The sequence below is a fragment of the Oncorhynchus clarkii genome, chromosome 10 (assembly GCF_045791955.1).
Source record: "Oncorhynchus clarkii lewisi isolate Uvic-CL-2024 chromosome 10, UVic_Ocla_1.0, whole genome shotgun sequence".
Lineage (NCBI taxonomy): Eukaryota > Metazoa > Chordata > Actinopteri > Salmoniformes > Salmonidae > Oncorhynchus > Oncorhynchus clarkii.
The window spans coordinates 26,165,382-26,189,088 of NC_092156.1; the positions used below are offsets into that span (position 1 = coordinate 26,165,382).

A 23,707-nucleotide genomic window follows, 5' to 3' on the forward strand; every position below is an offset into this window, starting at 1 on the left:
ATTGTGCTCTTCTAGCATACGTGCAATGATGTCCGAGGTGGAAAAAAAAGTGTTGTTTGCAGTAACTTTCTTTGTTGTTGTAATATCGCAAATGGATGTGGCAGTTTCACCATTTAAGGATTCCAGCTTTAAGTACCTATGACATATTAGACTTAACATTTTCTCTAATAAAATGTATGAATGAAAGCAACAACTTGGTCGTCTTTGCTAAATACCTTAAAGCTGGAAACATTAATGGATGGGCTAGCCACATCTGTGCGATATTACAAGAACAAATAAGTTACTGAAAACAACATTGGCCATATCTGAATACCCATACTAGCGTACTACATACTTAAACTGCATAATATGTACTCATTGTCGCATACTATTTAGCACGTACCATTTAGTAAAAAGTATGCCGTATGCCACGGCTGCAACCAACGCAGTAGCGGCTCCTGACTGGCTGAGTAGGTGTGTGGGGGAGTGCGGGTGGATTTGTCAGAATTCCAGACGTGCATCGCATTAACCAGCCTGATAATAGCTAATTTTCAATTCAATTAATTTATCTAAACTCTGAATAGAATAGGAATGTAGTTATAGGCCCTACTCAGGCTGGTTATAGGCAGACTATCACATTCGACATAAACCGTAGCCCATCTATCCTATTTAAAATGGACTGACGACAGAAACAGAATTTGGTTCAATTTCAATATTTATTAGTGAAACCATAGTTCTGTAACATACAGTACCAGTCAAATGTTTGGACACCAACTCATTCCAAGGTTTTTCTTTATGTTTTACTATATTCTAGTGGACATCAAAACTATGAAATAACATTTTCATGTAATGAAAAAAAAGTGTTCAATTTTAGATTTTAGATTCTTCAAAGTAGCCACCCTTTGTCTTGATGACAGCTTTGCACACTCTTGTCTTTATCTCAATAGTAAAAAAATAAAGAAAACCCCTGGAATGAGTAGGTGTCCAAACTTTTGACTGGTACTGTATATAAATTAAATCAAATATCCTAGTACACATAAAACATTTTAATGTTAAAATCGAAAGGCTATTGCACAGAAAAACGTAGACAGTCGGCTGCATTGCAAATTCAGAAACGCCAGACAGCAACATAAAACTTTGTCCCCCTACACCAAACGCGATCACGACACGCATGTTAAAATATCAAAACAAACTCTGAACCAATTACATTACTTTGGGGACAAGTCGAAACGCATTAAACATGTATGGCAATTTAGCTATTTAGCTTGCACTTGCTAGCTAATTTGTCCTATTTAACTAGCTTGCTGTTGCTAGCTAATTTGTCCTGGGATATAAACATTGAGTTATTTTACCTGAAATGCACAAGGTCCTCTACTCCGACAATTAATCCACACATAAAACGGCCAACTGGATCGTTTCTAATCATCTCTCCTCCTTCCAGGCATTTTCATCTTTGAACTTATATGGTGATCGCATCTAAACTTTCATAGTATTACCACGACCACTGGCAACACAGTTAGTCTTTCAATCACCCACGTGGTTATAACCATCGAGGAGATGGCACGTGGGTACCTGCTTCAATAAACCAATGAGGAGAAGGGAGAGGCAGGACTTTCAGCTCGATCTGCATCAGAAATAGAAAGGAGTTCTATCTTAACCCTTGGCATCGCAGATGCTTGTTGGCGCGCGCAAGCAGTGTGGGTGCAATAATTGAATAACATGGATTTCTACATTTATTTTGCGACGCCTGCGCACCCGACGTGTCCGGTCTGGTCAGCATGTAAAGCACTAATAATTGGGAACGAGATCAGACTGACTGCTGAAGCTTGATCCATACTTAAATAATTAAATAGGTAGCCTAGCCTACAAAACAAACAATATCATGGTGTATGTTATATTTTTTATATTGATTAACATCAATAACGCTGCCACACCCCGAGTCCCCGCTGCTGACACATTCAGAAATCAAAAGATGGTTTATTATTTAGTTTTAAAGCTCTGACAAAGGCCAAGCTAACAATAAACACTTTTCAATGAGAAAACAAAAAACATACGATGCAATTATCTTGTTAATTTGAAGGAGAACAAAAACTACTTGGCCTGCTATTGAACACCACGCAGAAACATCGCTATTCGGCACCATTTAAGTATCCCAGTTGTATTGTTTGGCTACTTGAAGAGAACTAGGGACTATTACTCGCAGCCCACCTCTTCCAATGCCGATATGACAGATGAAGAGCCGAAATTAGCATAACATCCTGGCATTTAAGCATACTCGTTTTTAGAAAATTCACATACTATGCAACATTTTTATTTTCGCATACTGAAAATACGTCATGCGCGATGGCGTTGTTTCCTGCTATTCGTTCATTTCGGTACCGCATCCCCATATCTAATTGATCAGCTGTTGTGAAAGCCAAAAGTATTATGACATCCGTGCATTTTAAAGTATACTAGATTTTCGAAATGTCACATACTATTACACTTTATTTTCCCACATACTCAAACGGCCTCCTATTTAGGATGCAAATATGGGTATTCAGAAATTGCCATCGTTTCCCCCCTTGGACATCATTGCAATACACGCGCATTGGAGCCAATGTGGAGCCGATAAGCAAATTTGCCTCAGCCAAATGTAGCCAGCCTATACATTTCAGACCGCATTGGGCCCACGTCGTGCCAATGTGGGCATGTTTGCTGGGTAGTGTATAGGTTGTAGTATCGAGCTGAAAGTACACTGAACAAAAATATAAACGCAACATGCAACAATTTAAAAGATTTTACTGAGTTACAGTCATAAGGAAATCAGTCAATTGAAATCAATTCAATCATCTATGGCCTGGGCAGGGTCGCAGCCATGGGTGGGCATAGGCCCCTACACTTGAGAGACAGATCCACCCATTCATTAGTCCCTAATCTATGGATTTCACATTAATGGGAATACAGATATGCATCTATTGGTCACAGCTACCTTCTTCTTTTTTTTAAAGGTAGGGGCGTGGATCAGAAAACCAGTTAGTATCTGGTGTGACCACCATTTGCCTCATGCAGCGTGACACATCTCCTTCACATAGACTTGATCAGGCTGTTGATTGTGTCCTATGGAATGTTGTCTGACTCCTCTTTCAATGGCTGTGCGAAGTTGCTGGATATTGTTGGAAACTGGAACATGGTGTCATACACGTTGATCCAGAGCATCCCAAACATGTGACATGTCTGGTGAATATGCAGGCCATGGAAAAACAGGGACATTTTCAGCTTCCAGGAATTGTGTACAGATCCTTCCGACATGGGGCCATGCATTATCATGCTGAAACACGAGGTGATGGCGGCAGATGAATGGTATGACAATGGGCCTCAGGATCTCATAACGGTATTTCTGTGCATTCAAATTGCCATCTATAAATTGTGTTCCTTGTCCGTAGCTTATGCCTGCCCATACCATAACCCCACCTCCACCATGGGGCATTCTGTTCACAACCTTGACATCAGCAAACCGCTCACCCACATGATGCCATACACGCTACGCTGTCTGCCATCTGCCCGGTACAGTTGAATCCGGGTTTAATCTGGGAAGAGCACCTTTCTCAAGTGTGCCAGTGGCCATCGAAGGTGGGCATTTGCCCACTGAAATTGGTTACGACGCCGAACTGCAGTCAGGTCAAGGCCCTGGTGAGGACGACAAGCACGCAGATGAGCTTCCCTAAGGCGGTTTATGGACTTGGTCTGCGGTTGTGAGGCCGGTTGGACGTACTGCCAAATTCTCTAAAACGACGTTGGAGGTGGTTTATGGTAGAGAAATTAACATTCAATTCTCTGGCAAGTTCTGGGGAATGTTCCAGCAGTCAGCATGCCAATTGCACGCTCCCTTAAAACTTGAGACATCTGTGGCACTGTGTTGTGTGACAAAACCGCACATGTTAGAATAGTGCTTTATTGTCCCCAGCACAAGGTGCATCTATGTAATGATCATGCTGTTTAATCAGATTCTTGATATGCCACACCTGTCAAGTGAATGGATTATCTTGGCAAAGGAGAAAAGCTCTCTAACAGGGATGTAAACAACTTAGTGCACAAAATTTGAGAGAAATAAGCTTTTAGTGAATATTTCTGGGATCTGTTATTTTAGCTTGTGAAACATGGGACCAACACTTTACATATTGCATTTATATTTGTCTTAAGTGTAGTTATATTAAATTGAAGCTTTAGGTTACTGAGGTATTTACATTTTTCAGTAAACCGTGACGGTTAACCTGCAGTACGTATTAAAAAGTAGCTGAATATACATATACACATTATGTAAATGTAGGCACATGCTATAATTCATCAAAGGTAGGCCTATATCTGTAAATCCACTCAACCATGTCAGTGTTTGAGTGTTACATTTCCCAGCACTGTAAACATTATCAATATTCCCTGTCTTCCTTCACGCACAGGTATTTGCGGAATATCACACGTACTAAGATGAAGTGTTAGGGGGGGTTCTGTGCTATGGCTCATGGTAAAGACCCTTGAGCAGGCTGTGTGGAATACAGAGTGCTATTAATGAAATGTGATGTGGACATACAGTATAGGCTAGGCTATGGGGGTTGGGGGAGGCCTTTCATTCTGGAGAGAGACAACTGAGGGCTGTCACATGACTCCTGCTCCATTGTGGCTACCCAGTTTCTCTTGGGATGCATGGACTGTCGATTGATTTGAACAGTGATTACACTATTGCGCAGTCTAGGTGGACATTTTTGGAAATGGAGCGGATCATCCCCATGTATGGATTTCTGTTAACTGTCTGGTTGTCAATAACATTGTGTGTTTAATGCGCAAATTAACATTTGAAAGAACCTGTTCTTTTGAAATATAAAGGTCTAGGCAAATGCTCTCTTTCAGACTGTAGACATTTCTATTGAAATCGTGACCAGATAGATGTAGTATAGTGCACAGATTTTTTTTAATTTTTTAATCTCACTTGAAAAAGGCAACCAGTACAGTGTGGATCATAACTCCTGCATTCTTGAATACTCAAGTGTGCATGAGTTTCATGGACTATTCCTAGAACAAGCAGTAATCTGTCCGTCTTTACCGGAGTGCAGAATGAACAAAAGTGGCCTGGCTGTTGACTGGCATGGGAGCTTTTCAATTATACTACACTAGTGCTGATAATGCAAAGAACACACTCAGTGGTTTATGCTAAGACTAAACATTAGAGTTCAGGCTTTGGATTTACCTCGGACTGTTCCTCAGATCGCGCCACATCTTCCTGGAGAAGATTCTGTGCTGTCTGGAGGCTGTGCTTCTGTATGTCGGCCTCTGCAAGGACAAAGAAACATCATTTATTGACAGGGAATGACAGTGACAGAGGGAACAGTTAAGAAAAAGAGCCTACCAAAAGAGTGACTTATGACTAGCTCAAGACTGAGGGTGGTTTAGTCACTGAGAAACCAGGAGAGATTAAATCATTTAAAAACAAATAAGCTTTCAGGGAATGAACATTATTTCAAAATCGGACCTCTGAAATGAAAATGGTTGGTCCTGCCTTCAGCAAAATATATTTGACCTAAACCCTCTGAATGCTTGAAAAAAAAAAACAGTGACCCTCCTTTATACCCCAAAATAATAATTAAAACAAAATGGATTGCAAAGAACATGTCTACCGTTTACCCTCACTTGTTGGACAGACCAGAGCCTTAAAATGCAGTTTTAGAAACTGTACTTCGTACTGTAAGCATTATATGGCAACGCAGGAATTCTGATACACAGGGCTGCAGGCCAGAAGGTTGTGGCTCATGGTAAAGATCCTTGAGCAGGCTGTGTGGAATATAGAGCGTTATTAATGGAATGTGATGTGGACATACAGTATAGGCTAGGCTATGGGGGGTTGTGGGAGGCCTTTCATTCTGAAGAGAGACAACTGAGGGCTGTCACATGACTCCTGCTCCATTGTGGCTCCCCGGTTTTTTATGAGATGCATGGGCTGTCGATTGATTAAATCTGAGACATCATTAGGAATCTGGGAATGGTAGTTAGGCCTACCTTAACCCAATGAGAGAAGGTCAAAAGTGATTCCCTAAAAGCTATCTGTGTTTAAACCTCTTCTATTGTACAGAAAGTCAATCAATCACATTTACAGTGGGGCAAAAACGTATTTAGTCAGCCACCAATTGTGCAAGTTCTCCCACTTAAAAAGATGAGAGAGGCCTGTAATTTTCATCATAGGTACACTTCAACTATGACAGACTAAATGAGAAAAAAAATCCAGAAAATCACATTGTAGGATTTTTAATGTGACCGGCGCAACCGGTTTTGGTTCCGTGTAAGGTGTATGTAAACTTCCAACTTCAACTGTATATACTGTACTCTATACCATCTATTGCGTATTGCCTATGCTGTACGGCCACCGCTCATCCATATATTTATATGTACATATTCTTATTAATTCCTTTACACCCGTGTGTATAAGGTAGTTGTTGTGAAATTGTTAGATTACTTGTTAGATTTTACTGCACGGTTGGAACTAGAAGCACAAGCATTACGCTACACTCACATTAACATCTGCTAACCATGTGTATGCGACCAATAAAATTGATTTGGATTTGATTTCATGTACAAAGCAGTACAAGTTTACTGTACTGCACAAAAATCCCCAGTAAATTACCCACCACCCTAATGTATGTATGAATGAGAAAGAAACCGTTTTTGCGGTGAGACAAACAGGAGACGTTGATCAGGAATAGATGACATCCATTGTAACATGACATCGTAGATGGCCTTTGCTAGACTCTGTTGTTGTTTCTGTAACTCCTGGTGCAGTTTCTTTAAGTCATCCACCCACTGCATAATGTCAGTGTCCAAAGGATCCTCAGCTGTCTTTCTCGGGGAGATGGGGTGGAGGTTGATGGAGTTGCATGGCAGAGGGCACAGATGCACCTGGACAGTGGGTTGGGTGTTGGTGAGAAGGGCCTAGGTGTTGGAGAGAGGTGCCGGACAGGTGATGAACCAGGCTGGGGGGGATGATGAATCAAGGGGCGATGAACCACCTGTAGATGGGCCCCCATCTCCATCTCTGGACTGTCCAAAACATCACCGCCATCCAACAAGTACAAGCACATGGTGAATACATTAGAATACAATGCAAACAATCTTAAAATATCTCCATGGGCTCCATGGAGTTAAAATGGATTTCATAAAATTGATTTCTCCAGACCCCTCCTGTCTCAGCCTCCAGTATTTATGCTGCAGTAGTTTATGTGTCAGGGGGCTAGGGTCAGTTTGTTATATCTGGAGTACTTCTCCTGTCCTATCCGGTGTCCTGTGTGAATTTAAGTATGCTCTCTCTAATTCTCTCTTTCTTTCTCTCTCTCGGAGGACCTGAGCCCTAGGACCATGCCTCAGGACTACCTGGCATGATGACTCCTTGCTGTCCCCAGTCCACCTGGCCGTGCTGCTGCTCCAGTTTCAACTGTTCTGCCTGTGATTATTATTATTTGACCATGCTGGTCATTTATGAACATTTGAACATCTTGTTATAATCTCCACCCAGCACAGCCAGAAGAGGACTGGCCACCCCACATAGTCTGGTTCCTCTCTAGGTTTCTTCCTAGGTTTTGGCCTTTCTAGGAAGTTTTTCCTAGCCACCGTGCTTCTACACCTGCATTGCTTGTTGTTTGGGGTTTTAGGCTGAGTTTCTGTACAGCACTTTGAGATATCAGCTGAAGGGCTATATAAATAAATTTGATTTGATAAACATCTCAATCTAATTAACACACACAACACACCGTCTGTTTTCTGATGTTTGAACTTGCCATCATTATTATAACACAAGCATTGAATATATCCCACTCACAGTTTCCCCCATCCAGAAAAGAGCTGATGTCATATGTTCTAACTAGGTCTGCTAAACATAAGATCACAAACACCCACACACATAATGTACAAAAGGACTCGGCTGCATAACAACTATACTGTATCTGGCATATCGGTGTCTGTCTGACGATGTTTCACATGAACACAATCTAGTTGTCTGAGAATCGGTGGGACATACACCACCAGCAGCCCCACTCCTCTTGCCAAATTCACTTTTCAGATTGTGAACCTACCAGTTCCGAATCTTTCTACATGTTTCTTTGATATCAGTATCGGTGTTCAAATTCTGTGATATCTCCCTCCAGCTGTTGACTTTTGCTGGCTTGTCCGAATATAACCGCATCGAAGGGTTGTAAAGGTTCTCGTATTGCCTCATCGACTCGCACAGACGCTCCTCCAAACTGGACATAGACAAAATTGCACTTAGCAAATCTCAAATTAAAAAGCATAAAAAAGGAAGCTTGCAAGTAGTAGAAGTGAAGTAGCAGACCATCTCTTCTGTGTTTACACCAGAAGGGATACCGGAAAATATATGACGTAGACACAGGGACGGGACTTACATTGCAAAACTAACTTAATACTGCCCCTCAGTATTCGCAAGGAATGATACGTCGGGTCTCAATTTCCAGGTATTACAAGGAACTGCCTCTTTTGTGGTGAAAAACGACACTGCAACATGTTGTCCCGTTTTTAAACATTTAAAAACATTGAGGTTTTCTCAAATGAAGAAAAACCTCTAGCTCTTCTCTCTCAGCCTGTCAACCCAAGAAAGAGGCATCCTCATACAGCAAGGCACTTCCATTGAATAATGTTTGCAGTGTCATCGGTAGGCCCCGGGGCAGGGGAATAAGGCAAACACAATCTATTAGCTCAACCCAGCTGATGAAAAATGGGGGCTTGTCCCTTGAAGTGTAGCTTTGCTGTTACTATGGAAACGTGTCATCATATTAACGTGCCCTCATTTGTTTACGGCCGCAGGGTAGTAAGTCGCCCAGGCAAGTTGGCCAGCGTAACCGTGGAGCAAAGAAAGGTCACGGTGATGATGACACTATCTTTCTGCACCACGGAGAGAAGCCCCCCCACCCTTGTATCTGGACAGATGGAGCTAAAAATGCAGGATATGCAAAGACCAGCCCAACAGCTGTGGCAAACAGGCCTACTATTATTCAACAAATGCATAATAGCTAATTGTACACAGATCTCCTTGTTTGTCCAGCCAATTAGTGGTGTTTTCAGCATAGTTTTAGTTGAACATGTCTCCACAAGATGTTCCCTTTAACATGTCACTTCAGTTGACCTGATAATGATAATGGATTTAGCATGCTAATGATTTATACAGAGCACCACAGGCAGTGTTCACACAAAAACAACAAACCATAGTAAACATTCCAATAACAAGCCCATGACAACTCTACACCTACGCCTCCGTTCATGTCTCCATTGCCTGAACATGAATAATCCAAACCAACATTAAAGCCTCTTCTGGCAAGAGCTGTGTGAACATGTACCTTCAAATACGTGAGAACCATGCATGTGGGAAATGGTGAGGCGTGTCACGTGCATGACCTGTGCTACAGATGTTGGGGTGTAATGGGAGGAGACAGACATCCAAACACTACAGGAGCAGCTGCATGTGACCTACATTGAGGGCAGAAATAATTCAGCAGGCCTGAAGGCTAACTGGCTAACACAATAGCACTAGCGGTAGCGGGTCCACCTCTGGGGGAAATGGGGGGGGGGGGACAACACCACCCCATCCTCTGGGAGTGGCGGTTGGCGTGCTGACACCCACAGCAGAGGATTTAGGATTTTGCACATTTGAAAAATAGTATGTAGTACATTCCAAACACTTCCTTGGACTCCTTCAGTAAAACATACAGTATAAAGGTCTGTTCTCCAAGCAAGCCAACAGAAAGAAGACCGATTTTATGATTGAACTGCAGCTGACATTGTCTCTTGTCAATGGCTATTAGATAGCATTACTGCTGACTGGTATGCCTGCAGCACTGCATATAGACACCAATGCAAGGACCAGGCTGTATCACATTTGACTGTAATTGGGAGTCCCATAGTGCGATGCACAATTTGCCCAGCATCGTCCTGGTTTGGCCGGGGTAGGCCGTCATTGTAAATAAGAATGTGTTCTTGCCTAGTTAAATAAAAATAAAAGGACATGTGTCCACAGCAATTAACTTTTTCCAATGGTAGTGTCCTATCAAATTAATATGTGAATTCATATTAAGACGTCTAACGTGGAAGTTCATACTGTTGTATACTGATGCTACGCAAATAGGTCATAGTATCACAGATGGGGTGTCGCAGGGCTTGGTGTATTAGAGCCCTCAAATTAGCCAGTGGGTCAGCAGTAAATTATAACTCTGCAGGACCCTGGCCTGGTTTAGATGCCTACATAGCACAACATGTCTTCTCTCTCAAATTAGGTCAGGATGAAAAAGACAAAGCACGCAAGCTCCTAGACCATTTTATTCAGCGAAATGAAAGCCCTCTCCCCCAGACACACGCACACACTCTTCCTGTCATAACAGTGGGTGTTCTCTTTGGTATGTGGAGATACTGTAAATACTGCGGTCTGATGCTGCTCCTCTTGAATGGGGATGATAAAATGAGCTTGATGGGCTTCACACAAAGAGACACACAGTGATGTTTCCTGAATGTGTCACCCTGTCTCTTTGCAATGTTTCAAGCTTTTTATAACATAAAGGCACTGTGCTGACATCTGCTATGCCTCCCTCTGACAAGTTTGGTAGAGTTCCCAGAAATCTTTTAGGGTGTAGATGAGGCGGATAAAATGCATACCTGGGGCCTCATTTATAAACTGTACGTACAGTTGAAGTCAGAAGTTTACATACACCTTAGCCAAATACAAGTGAACTCAGTTTTTCACAATTCCTGACATTTAATCCTAGTAAAAATTCCCTGTCTTAGGTCAGTTAGGATCACCACTTAATTTTAAGAATGTAAAAAATTAATAATAATAGAGAGAATTATTTATTTCAGCTTTTATTCCTTTCATCACATTCCCAGTGTGACGATCGTCTGAAGAAGTAGACAAAGGTGCAGCGTGGTAAGTGTTCATGATCTTTAATACTCAGAACACCAAACAAAAACAACAAAAGGAATAACGAACGTCACGTTCTGCCGGCTTCAAAGAGCTAACAAAAAACAAGATCCCAACAACAGGCTACCTCAGTATGATTCCCAATCCGAGACAACGATAGACAGCTGCCTCTGATTGGGAACCACACTCTGCCAAAACCAAAGAAATACAAAACATACAGTGCCTTGCGAAAGTATTCGGCCCCCTTGAACTTTGCGACCTTTTGCCACATTTCAGGCTTCAAACATAAAGATATAAAACTGTATTTTTTTGTGAAGAATCAACAACAAGTGGGACACAATCATGAAGTGGAACGACATTTATTGGATATTTCAAACTTTTTTAACAAATCAAAAACTGAAAAATTGGGCGTGCAAAATTATTCAGCCCCTTTACTTTCAGTGCAGCAAACTCTCTCCAGAAGTTCAGTGAGGATCTCTGGATGGTCCAATGTTGACCTAAATGACTAATGATGATAAATACAATCCACCTGTGTGTAATCAAGTCTCCGTATAAATGCACCTGCACTGTGATAGTCTCAGAGGTCCGTTAAAAGCGCAGAGAGCATCATGAAGAACAAGGAACACACCAGGCAGGTCTGAGATACTGTTGTGAAGAAGTTTAAAGCCGGATTTGGATACAAAAAGATTTCCCAAGCTTTAAACATCCCAAGGAGCACTGTGCAAGCAATAATATTGAAATGGAAGGAGTATCAGACCACTGCAAATCTACCAAGACCTGGCCGTCCCTCTAAACTTTCAGCTCATACAAGGAGAAGACTGATCAGAGATGCAGCCAAGAGGCCCATGATCACTCTGGATGAACTGCAGAGATCTACAGCTGAGGTGGGAGACTCTGTCCATAGGACAACAATCAGTCGTATATTGCACAAATCTGGCCTTTATGGAAGAGTGGCAAGAAGAAAGCCAATTCTTAAAGATAAACTACACTTTTTATGGTTAAAGTTTGCCACAAGCCACCTGGGAGACACACCAAACATGTGGAAGAAGGTGCTCTGGTCAGATGAAACCAAAATTGAACTTTTTGGCAACAATGCAAAACGTTATGTTTGGCGTAAAAGCAACACAGCTCATCACCCTGAACACACCATACCCACTGTCAAACATGGTGGTGGCAGCATCATGGTTTGGGCCTGCTTTTCTTCAGCAGGGACAGGGAAGATGGTTACAATTGATGGGAAGATGGATGGAGCCAAATACAGGACCATTCTGGAAGAAAACCTGATGGAGTCTGCAAAAGACCTGAGACTGGGACAGAGATTTGTCTTCCAACAAGACAATGATCCAAAACATAAAGCATAATCTACAATGGAATGGTTCAAAAATAAACATATCCAGGTGTTAGAATGGCCAAGTCAAAGTCCAGACCTGAATCCAATCGAGAATCTGTGGAAAGAACTGAAAACTGCTGTTCACAAATGCTCTCCATCCAACCTCACTGAGCTCGAGCTGTTTTGCAAGGAGGAATGGGAAAAAAATTCAGTCTCTCGATGTGCAAAACTGATAGAGACATACCCCAAGCGACTTACAGCTGTAATCGCAGCAAAAGGTGGCGCTACAAAGTATTAACTTAAGGGGGCTGAATAATTTTGCACGCCCAATTTTTCAGTTTTTGATTTGTTAAAAATGTTTGAAATATCCAATAAATGTCGTTCCACTTCATGATTGTGTCCCACTTGTTGTTGATTCTTCACAAAAAATACAGTTTTATATCTTTATGTTTGAAGCCTGAAATGTGGCAAAAGGTCGCAAAGTTCAAGGGGGCCGAATACTTTCGCAAGGCACTGTAGAATGCCCACCCCACATCACACCCTGACCTCATCAAATAGAGAAATGAAACGGCTCTCTAAGGTCAGGGCGTGACAGTATCCCCCCTCCCCGCCAAAGGTGCGGACTCCCGGCCGCAAACCTGAATCTATAGGGGAGGTTCCGGGAGGGCATCTATCCTTGGTGGGGGCTCCGGTTCGGGGCGAGGGTCCCCAGTTCCGGTTCCCCCCAACTTGGTGGCACTTTTGATGCGGGGACCCTCGTCGCCGGCCCCGGACTGGGGACCCTTGCCGCAGGCCCCGGACTGGGGACCCTTGCCGCAGGCCCCGGACTGGGGACCCTTGCCGCAGGCCCCGGACTTGGGACCATCGCCGCAGGCTCCGGACTGGAGACCGTCATTGCAGGCTACGGACTAGTGACCGTCGCTGCAGGCTCCGGACTGGAGACCGTCGCTGCAGGCTCCGGACTGGGGACCATCGCTGGAGGCTCCGGACTAGGGACCGTCGCTGGCGGCTCCGGACTGGAGACCGTTGCTGGAGGCTCCGTGCGATGGATCCTTACTGCAGGCTCTGGGCCATGGATCATCACTGGAGGCTTCGTGCCATGGATCATCACTGGAGAATTCCGTACTGGAGTTTTGGAGCGTAGAGCTGGTTCCAAAGAGTACAATCTTTGTACCCATGTGCAGTTGCAAACCGTAGTCTAGCTTTTTTATGCCGGTTTTGGAGCTGTGGCTTCTTCCTTGCCTTTCAGGTTATGTCGATATAGGACTTGTTTTACTGTGGATATAGATACTTTTGGGCCTGTTTCCTCCAGCATCTTCACAAGGTCCTTTGCTTATGTTCTGGAATGTATTTGCACTTTTCGCACCAAAGTACGTTCATCTCTAGGGGACAGAACGCGTCTCCTTCCTGAGCGGTATGGCGGCTCTGTGGTCCCATGGTGTTTATTCTTGCGTACTATTGTTTGTACAGATGAACGTGGTACCTTCAGGTGTTTGGAAAATGCTCCCAAGGATGAACCATACTTGTGGAGGTCTACAATTATTTTCTGAGGTCTTGGCTGATTTCTTTTGATTTTCCCATGATGTCAAGCAAAGAGGCACGGTGTTTGAAGGTAGGCCTTGAAATACATCCACAGGTACACTTCCACTTGACTCAAATGATGTCAATTAGCCTATCAGAAGCTTCTAAAGCCATGACATCATTTTCTGGAATTTTACAAGTTGTTTACAGGCACAGTCAACTTAGTGTATGTAAACTTCTGACCCACTAGAATTGTGATACAGTGAATTATAAGTGAAATAATTTGTCTGTAAACAATTGTTGGAAAAATTACTTGTGTCATGCAGAAAGTAGATGTCCTAACCGACTTGCCAAAACTATAGTTTGTTAACAAGAAATTTGTGGAGTGGTTGAAAAACGAGTTTTAATGACTCCAACCTAAGTGTATGTAATCTTCCAACTTCAACTGTATATATATATATAATTATCCCAAAAATATATGGGGGATTGGAAATGATGCAGACAATTACATTGATGGAAGCAACAATCTATCCGCTATTGTCACGTTCGTCGTAACGATGAGACCAAGGCGCAGCGTGATTTGAATACATTATTCTTTATATACGAAGACCACTAAACAAACTAACAAAATGAACGTGATGCTAATAATAACGAGTGCTGACATGCAACTACACAGACAATAACCCACAAAACCAAAATGGCAAATGGCAACCTAAATAGGATACCCAATCAGAGACAACGATAAACTGCTGTCCCTGATTGGGAACCAATTCAGGCCACCATAGACCTACATTTACCTAGACAATACCAAAGCCCATAGATATACAAAAAACCATAGACAAGACAAAAACACACATACCACCCTCGTCACACCCTGACCTAACCAAAATAAAGAAAACAAAGCTAACTTAGGTCAGGGCGTGACAGCAATTTTAAAGCTGATCCACTACCCTAAAAAAAATAACATACAAGTGAGTTTGTCAAATTTCTGCCTTGCTAGAGCTGCCCTGATCAACTGTAAGTGCTGTTATTGTGAAGTGAAAACATCTAGGAGCAACAACGCCTCAGCCATGAAGTGGTAGGCCACACAAGCTCACAGGACGGACCACCGAAATTGTCTGTCCTCGGTTGCAACACTTACTACCGAGTTCCAAACTGCCTCTGGAAGCAACGTCAGCACTAGAACTGTACGTCGGGAGCTTCATGATATTAGTTTCTATGGCCGAGCAGCCACACACAAGCCTAAGATCAGCCGACGCTTGGCATTGAGCATGGTGGAGTGGTGTAAAGCTCACCACCACATCTGCTAACCATGTGTATGTGATCAATACAATTTTATTTTATTTAACCTTTGGACTCAGTGGAAACACGTTCTCTGGAGTGATGATTCACGCAGTCTTTACTGTTTACTGTTTCAGCATCACAATGCCCTGTGCACAAGTGAGGTCCATACAGAAATGGTTTGTCGAGATCATTGTGGAAGAACTTGACTGGCCTTCACAGAGCCCTGACCTCAACCTCAACGAAACACCTTTAGGATGAATTGGAACACCGACTGCGAGCCAGGCCTAATCACCCAACATCAGTGCCTGACCTCACTAATGCTCTTGTGGTTGAATAGAAGCAAGTCCCCATAGCAATGTTATAACATCTAGTGGAAAGCCTTCCCAGAAGAGTTGAGGCTGTTATAGCAGCAATGGTGGGACCAACTCCATATTAATGCCTATGATTTTGGAATGAGTTGTTTGATGAGCAGGTGTCCACATACATACTTTTGGTCATGTAGTGTGTTACTACTGTAGCTTACTGTAATTGAAATTTGTTTTGACTAGCCTAGACAATGTTTCATAATTCGCAGGGAGAAAAGGTTGGGGGAAAAGTCAAAGCAAAACATTGTTGAATTCAAACGTTCTCTTTCATTAACTGTCACATACCTTTGCCAAATACAGCATCAATTACTGCAAAAAAAAGACAATTCTGACAACACAGTGAATAGACCAGTAGCTTATGCAATATAGTTGACAGTATGTGTAACGGTTTTCTTTAGGTGAAGGAGAGTCGGACCAAATGCAGCGTTGTGATGATTCATGTTTGTTTAATAAAGGAAAAACTATACATGAATAAACTACAAAATAATGAAATGTGAAAACCTAAACAGTCCTTTCTGGTGCAAACACAGAGACAGGAACAATCACCCACAAAACCCAACACCAAACAACCTATTGATGAACAAAATATTGAACAACAATTCATCCTCTTGCATAGAAGTGTGGGCTGTAGCCTACTTTTAAATTGTTTCCAATATGCAATCAATCTTTCAGAATGCATGGACAGGCACTCGCTATAGGCAGCATGCATGTTAAGTTGGAAAAGTTCACAGTAAAATATCTAAATGTTCACCCAAACCTCTGCAGAAATGTGATCAAATATGCCATTGCTCTTTCTTTTACAAACTGCAGTGGTCCAATTCCAATAGTGCCAAATTATACAGAAAATAGACGGTGTTATTGTCACCATAAAAGGTGAATGGAGGGTGTTTTCCAGGCAAAGTTTTAATGCTTGTTCACATGTAACAGATGTCCAGCAAAGACAAGAAGACTGGTCTCGGCACCAGTGTAACTCTTGCGTTATGTTTTTAAAGAAAGGATTGTCCAGCCAGCGATCCCAGTTGATTGGTGTTTATTCTGACGATGGACACAAGGAAGCACATTAGATGTGCAGGAGAACAGTATGTTGATGGCTGTAGATTCTTGATTTGGCAGGTAGCCTAGCGGTTAAGGTGTTGGGCCAAAAAACCAAAAGTTTGTTGGTTCAAATCCCAGAGCAGACTCAATGAAAAATGTGCCCGTGAGCAAGGCACTTAACTCTAATTGCACCTGTAAGTCGCTGTGGATAAGAGCGTCTGTTAAATGACTATATATGAAATGTAGTGTGAAAATCATTGTGAATTAGCAGGGAGTTATTGCGGCCATTACAATTAGAGCATGCAAGCTAAATATTCAGTCATGTCAAAGTGGAAGAAAAATTCTAACATTTATTTAAATGTTTTATTTATTTATTATATCTTGATTAGATTAACCCCGAGTGAATACATGTTAGAATCAACATTGGCAGAGATTACAGCTGTGAGTCTTTCTGGGTAACTCTCTAAAAGCTTTCCACACCTGGATTGCGCAACATTTGCCCATTTTATACTTTTTCATGCTCTGTCAATTTGCTTGTTGATCATTGCTAAACAACTATTTTCAGGTCTTGCCATAGATTTTCAATCAGATTTAAGTCAAAACGTTAACTTAGTCACTCAGTTGGTAACCAACTCCAGTGTAGATTTGGCCTTGTGTTTTAGGTTTTTGTCCCGCTGAAAGGTGCATTTATCTCCCAGTGGAAAGCAAACTGAACCAGGTTTTCCAGCCATTAAACTCTGTATCTGTTTTAGTCACCATTGGCCTCATGGTGAAATCCCTGAGCGGTTTCCTTCCTCTCCGATAACTGAGTTAGGAGGGACGCCTGTATCTTTGCAGTGACTGGGTGTATTGATACACCATCCAAAGTGTAATTTCACCATGCTCAAAGGGATATTCAATGTCTGCTTTTTTTAATTTTACCCATCTATCAATAGGTGCCCTTCTTTGCAAGGGATTGGAAAACCTCCCTGGTCTTTGTGGTTGAATCTGTGTTTGAAATTCACTGCTCGACTGAGGGACCTTACAGAAAATTGTATGTGTGGGGTACAGAGATAAGGTAGTCATTCAAAAAGCATGTTAAAAACTATTATTTAACACATAGTCCATGCAACTTATTATGTGAATTGTTAAGCAAATGTTTTACTCCTGAACGTGTTTAGGCTAACCATAACAAATCAGTGGAGGCTACTGTCACGACTACCGCCGAAGTCGGTCCCTCTCCTTGTTCGGGTGGCATTCTGATTTACACCTGATTTACATCCCCTCATTACTCTATGTGTATATTATCCTCTGCTCCCCCATGTCTGTGTGTGGTTTTGTTTGTTCGTTACGTGTGTGACGCTACAGGCTGGTTTTGCACCGGGTTTTGTTAACCCGTGGTTTTGTTATTTTGTACCATGTTGTGGGCCAGAGTGTTGACGCAGTTGCGTCCGGCTGTTTTCCTCTGCCTGATTAAAGTGTGCCTGTTCACTCATCTCTGCTCTCCTGCACCTGACTTCCTTTGACCAGTTGCGCACACTCTGACAGCTCCTCAGAGGAGGAAGGGGAGGACCATCCTCCTCAGTGAATTTCATATATTTTTTAATAGTGAAACATTTCAAAAGTTATCCTTTATAGATAAAACTATACTAAATATATTCACGTCACCAAATAATTTATTAAAACACATTGTTTTGCAATGAAGGTCTCCAGCAGCCTCAACAGCACTCTGTATGGTAGCAGCATGGTGTAGCCAGAGGACAGCTAGTTTCCATCCCCCTCTGGGTACACTGACTACAAAACCTAGGAGACTCATGGTTCTCACCCCCTTCCTTAGACTTACACAGTAATTATGACAACTTCTGGAGGATGTCCTCTAACCTATCAGAGTTATTGCAGCATGAACTGAAATGTTGTCCACCCAATCAAAGAATCAGAGAATGAATCTAGTACTAAAGTACATTTACATTTAATCTAGTACATTTATGCAGTGCATAAAAAGTGGGGAGTAGTTAATAGTTGAACAGTTTTTAACAAATGTATTCGTTTAAAAATGAAAAAGCAAGAGAGAGAGAGCTAGCTATATTTAGTTGTTTTTTTTACTTTCACTTAGCTATGCAGCTAACTAGTTCACCCTACTCAAACACCCAGCTCAAACAGAAAGTGATGCTATGTTTGCTAGGTGGTTATGGCCATTCAACACTAGAACTCTTCCAAGTAAAGGTAACATTTTGGTTTTATTAACCTTTCTAGGGCAGGCTAGCGGAACCCCTCGACAACATTCAGGTGAAAAGGCAGCACACGGAATTCAAAAATATTTTTTTGAAATATGTAACTTTCACACATTAACAAGTCCAATACAGCAAATGAAAGATAAACATCTTGTTAATCTACCCATCGTGTCCAATTTCAAAAATGCTTTACAGCGAAAGCGCAACATATGATTATGTTAGGTCATAGCCAAGTCAAAAAAACACACAGCCATTTTTCCAGCCAAAGATAGGAGTCACAAAAAGCAGAAATATAGATACAATTAATTGTGAAGACTTACAGAAAACGTTTGACCTCTGTCATTGCCAACAAAGGGTATATAACAAAGTATTGAGATAAACTTTTGTTATTGACCAAATACTTATTTTCCACCATAATTTGCAAATAAATTCATTAAAAATCCTACAATGTGATTTTCTGGATTTTTTTCTCATTTTGTCTGTCATAGTTGAAGTGTACCTATGATGAAAATTACAGGCCTCTGTCATCTTTTAAAGTGGGAGAACTTGCACAATTGGTGGCTGACTAAATACTTTTTTGCCCCACTGTAAATACATATTTCTGAGGTGTCAAGTGGACACATAACCCACCATGTTACACACACGCACAGCAGTTTTACAACAGGTCTGAATTAGAACAAAAAAAACATGCGTAGCGTAGCCTATGTATGGCATGCGCCAAGTTTATAAATCTCAATATTTTTTAGATGTACGTATTCTTTTCAGAAATGGCGCACGCAGATATTTAGTGTGAAACTTACGAAACGGTTATAAATGAGGCCCCAGCATCTTGTGGAATGAGATTTGTACAGAATGGATTCTCAGCTCTCCTCAGATCCAAGAAGACTGTGTGTGTGCAGAGGAGGTTAGAGCAGTGCTAGCACTCCGGATTGGAGCCGAGTGGCTTCATCTTTACTTTACCACAGTCTGACAATAGCAACACCGTTAGCATCTTCTAGTGCCTTCAGCAGCTAACGATAACTGTTTCTCTACATTAGCAAAAAATAACATGAGAATTCAAAACACAAATCCAGCAAGATTGATTACAACTTCAGGCGAGTTGAAAGGTGAATGATTTTGTCTCTAGATATCTTCCAACAATGTGTGCTTTCACAGCTCACCACTCTATCACATTTGTTGGGCATTTTTATTTTCTCCTTACAGCTCCTCAAAAAATTAGACATCGAGCAAATTATTTCACAATCTCTTTATGACAACAATTCAGCAGGCCTACACTGTGTGAGGTAATGGAGGTAAAGCTCCTTACATAGGCCAATGCTAACATGTTTAATTAGGCCAATGCTAACATGTTTAATTAGGCCAATTCTAACATGTTTAATTAGGCCAATGCTAACATGTTTAATTAGGCCAATGCTAACATGTTTAATTAGGCCAATGCTAACATGTTTAATTAGCCCCCCCATGGGAAGAATTTAGTTAAATATGGTTGCGGGCAACAAAAAAATCCTTGTTCAGACCACTGAAGGTCTCCTCATGCTGCAGAGATTACTCTCTCTCTTGTACAATGCTGTGTGTGTGTGTGTGTGTGTGTGTGTGTGTGAAACTATGGGTACACAATTCCCATTGGAATGTGCAATGTTGAGAAAAACTGTTTTCCATTTGTTACATAACTACTTTATGTATCATTTGTTACACATAAGTGAGGGCTGTCTTTGTCTATCTGGCAGTTGTGGTTTGATTCCCAGGGGGATTGAGTACAAAAGCCTGCAAAGGGCCCCATTCTCCCCCCATGTGGTAAGGTCTGTGTAAGGGGAGTTCAGTAGTCTTAATCCAACTTTGATAACTACCCCCACCAACACACATACCGAAATGAAACTGACTTAATTACTGACTCCCACCAGTCACAGTGCAATCTCACACCCTAGCACTAAAGTGGCTGGCTTCCAATCAGTCTGAAGCCGTGGGAGTGTAAGCGGCCAATAAAATCCTTGCGCTTCATGGTCACTCAGAGAAGTGGGCTTTGTTTGTCTTGGTGCTTCTTTTCACGTTTGCATGTATAATGACCTGATTTATTGTAATAGTTCCAGATGTATCTCAAGTCACACTGAAAGATATCTGTGGGTGGGAAGAGCCCACGTTGTAGATAGATCAGGGGGGCATACTTTTCTGCAGCAGTCCCATTCTGTGTACATTCAATGTGGGCGGAAGCATCGACCACAGGTTTCTTTCTGTGTGTTCTGAAGAGAGGAGGTGACGTCGGAAACACATGCCGTCTATAGAGAAAAATAAGATACTCTAAATACATAGATCAGATTTGTTGCCTACTTTCTGTCAGAAGTTAGAGCCCAAACGTGTGCAAACAAAATTCACAACTCAAAGGAAAACAGCTCTGAATTCACCTTCTGGGTATTTTGAATCCCACAAATAAGCATAAGCCTCAGTGCTGACAGTAATTTGAAACGAGGGGGAGAAATATATCTAAACTTGGAAGTCAATACTACTGTTACCCTCTCACCAAGCTCGAATTTGACTCTCACGGCATTACGTAGAATATCTAAACAGCATGGGACATTAGGTGAGAAGGACATCTCCAATAAGAATCCCTATTGTAAACTCGCTAGGGTTGTAACGATGTGCGATGACAGTCAGGAAGCAAGTTCAGGAGGTCTGTGTTTTAATAAAACAAACAGAATATAATACAAAACAAGCAACACTAACAGCACACAGACATGACACTGGAACAGAAACAATAACACCTGGGAAAGGTACCAAAGGGAGTGACATATATATATATATATATATATATATATATATATATATATATATATATATATATATATATACACATATATATATAAGGACGGTAATCAGGGAGGTGGTGGAGTCTAGGTAAGTCTGATGTCGCACAGGTGCGAGTAACGATGGTGACCGGTGTGCGCCATAACGAGCAGCCTGGTGACCTAGAGGCCGGAGAGGGAGCTCACGTGACAAGGGTAATGACAATTAGGGTATTAACTTCAGATAGACTGATTATAGATTTATGTTATTATATAAGGATATGATTTCCCATGCATTAAATGACACTGAAACAGTAAATGCCTCCACCAATGCAACAGATATAAGGTTCAAGATGTATATTACCACATTTTCAATGTACCACATCAAAAGAAATACAAATAATGAACCCCAATGAGTCGTGCACAACCCATGTCCAAATTACTTGTGTAATGTTGGAGCTATAAAAAAAATGACTACACACAAAGTCCAGAAGCACCCCACCGTTGTGGTTACTCACAACTTGTAGACATTTCCTCAGTGAAGTAACTTATAGCAGTTCCGTGCAGGTGTCACAAGATCCACAGCAAGCACAGCTATCAATGCAGACAGTACTCCTTAGCAGCAACAGATATCCCATAGAAACATGAACTCGTTAATCTTCCACAAGCAATTCTCTCCAAGTCTCGCACGTTGCTAGGCTAACCTCGAGCTGTCAAATACCTCCGCGATGAGACGGCACGTCGGTAGCTTCAGTCTCTACTAAGTCTTTCTTAACAAAATAATAACTCTATTATAAAATCAAATCAGTATTTCCCTTCAAAACTCAGTAGATATGGGTTTTGTTATACTTTTAGCATAATCTTTTATCGTTTTTCTTCACCAACACTGATAATGTCTCTTTCCCCCAGGCCTCCTGTTAACGAGGTCAACTCTCCCATTGGCCACAGCTTAACAATCTACCTTATTGGTCCAAATTTTAACTTAAAAGTAAACCAATCTATTCACTTGTACATTAAATAAATATTTATTCAGAAGAAATGCATTAACAACATTACAATTCAGGAGCAATTCGATCACTTTTTAAATCTAATACCAATTAATTATAACAAATAAACTCTATACCTGGTTTTAACAAGGTTATTACATTACTAATTATCAATTGTGGGAACAAGCTGAAAAGAATAGAATGTGAGCTGGTGGTGGGAAGTTGATGTGACAAGTGACAGACAAACAGACAAAGGCTGCAGGTCCACCTGTGACCACAGCAACCTTGACCACATTCCGCACTTGATGTCTTCCATCTCTAAGCAAGCTGCATTACGCAATACACACAATACGTTGAGCCAGAACACAGTGTAACTCTTCTGCGATTTCTTGCCTCAGGAATTCTTCCTTTTTTTAAACCTTTTTCCTTCTCCTTTGGCTAAATGAGAATCAGATGTTTTGTGGAGGAAGGACGGACTCCCAACCATCCTGCTTTGTTGGTGCAGCTGGAGTGTTGGTACAGTATGTGTGTGTGGTGACAAGAAGGTGAACATTCCACCCTCCTTCCATCATTGGACAGCTGCTAAGGCTGTAGATGGGGATAAAAGGGGAGGGACGATTGGCTTCAAAACATGCCTGTTGTACATGAGGGTTCATTTAAATCGGGTGGTTTTGAGATTTCCTCTGTAAATAATATGGATAAATTCGTCAAAACATCAAAATAGGTGTTTGGCAATTTAACTGATTTAAACATCTGTGGATCTGAGCAACACCTGCTTTATCCCCAATTGAGGAAAAAGTAACATATTTCACCCATTAGGCTCGAGAAGAGGGGTTTACGGCTTCCTCTACCAAGCGGCTGCTGCTCTGCTAAAGCATTTAAGAGCTCTAACATACCCCACTGGTGCAGCTCTACTGTCGTCCTGTCAACATCATGCCTCTGCTAAGCAAAGAGAAGGCCCCTTTCCACCCCCAAATCCCCTGACAACTGCTCAGTTTCCTGCTGGCATTGATGCGCCCAATCTTTCCCATGACCATTAGCTGGTGAGTTTGCAAACAGTTACAGCAGCAGAAACCCAGCCTGAGGGGTGGGCCGGGCCGTCTGTCTTAAGAGGCTTTTCGAAGTAACTATCTACACAGTCATGTGCCATTGTCTTTGAACTACCAGCTAGTGGGAGAGCAGCAGACAAAAGCCTTTCATATACACTACCGGTCAAAAGTTTTTGTTGTTGTTTTTTTAAACTATTTTCTACATTGTAGACTAATAGTGAAGACGTCAAAACTA

General features: G+C 41.7%; 1 protein-coding gene across 1 annotated transcript in view; it reads right to left on the bottom strand.

Annotated features, from left to right (window-relative positions):
* The window catches only part of LOC139419485 (vacuolar protein sorting-associated protein 37D-like), a 39,300-nt gene that overhangs the window by 2,581 nt on the left and 13,012 nt on the right, over nucleotides 1-23,707 (bottom strand). Inside the window, exon 3 of the mRNA XM_071169434.1 lies at nucleotides 5,201-5,283. Coding sequence (XP_071025535.1) covers nucleotides 5,201-5,283 — 83 coding nt within the window. The remainder of the gene's footprint in view (nucleotides 1-5,200; nucleotides 5,284-23,707) is intronic.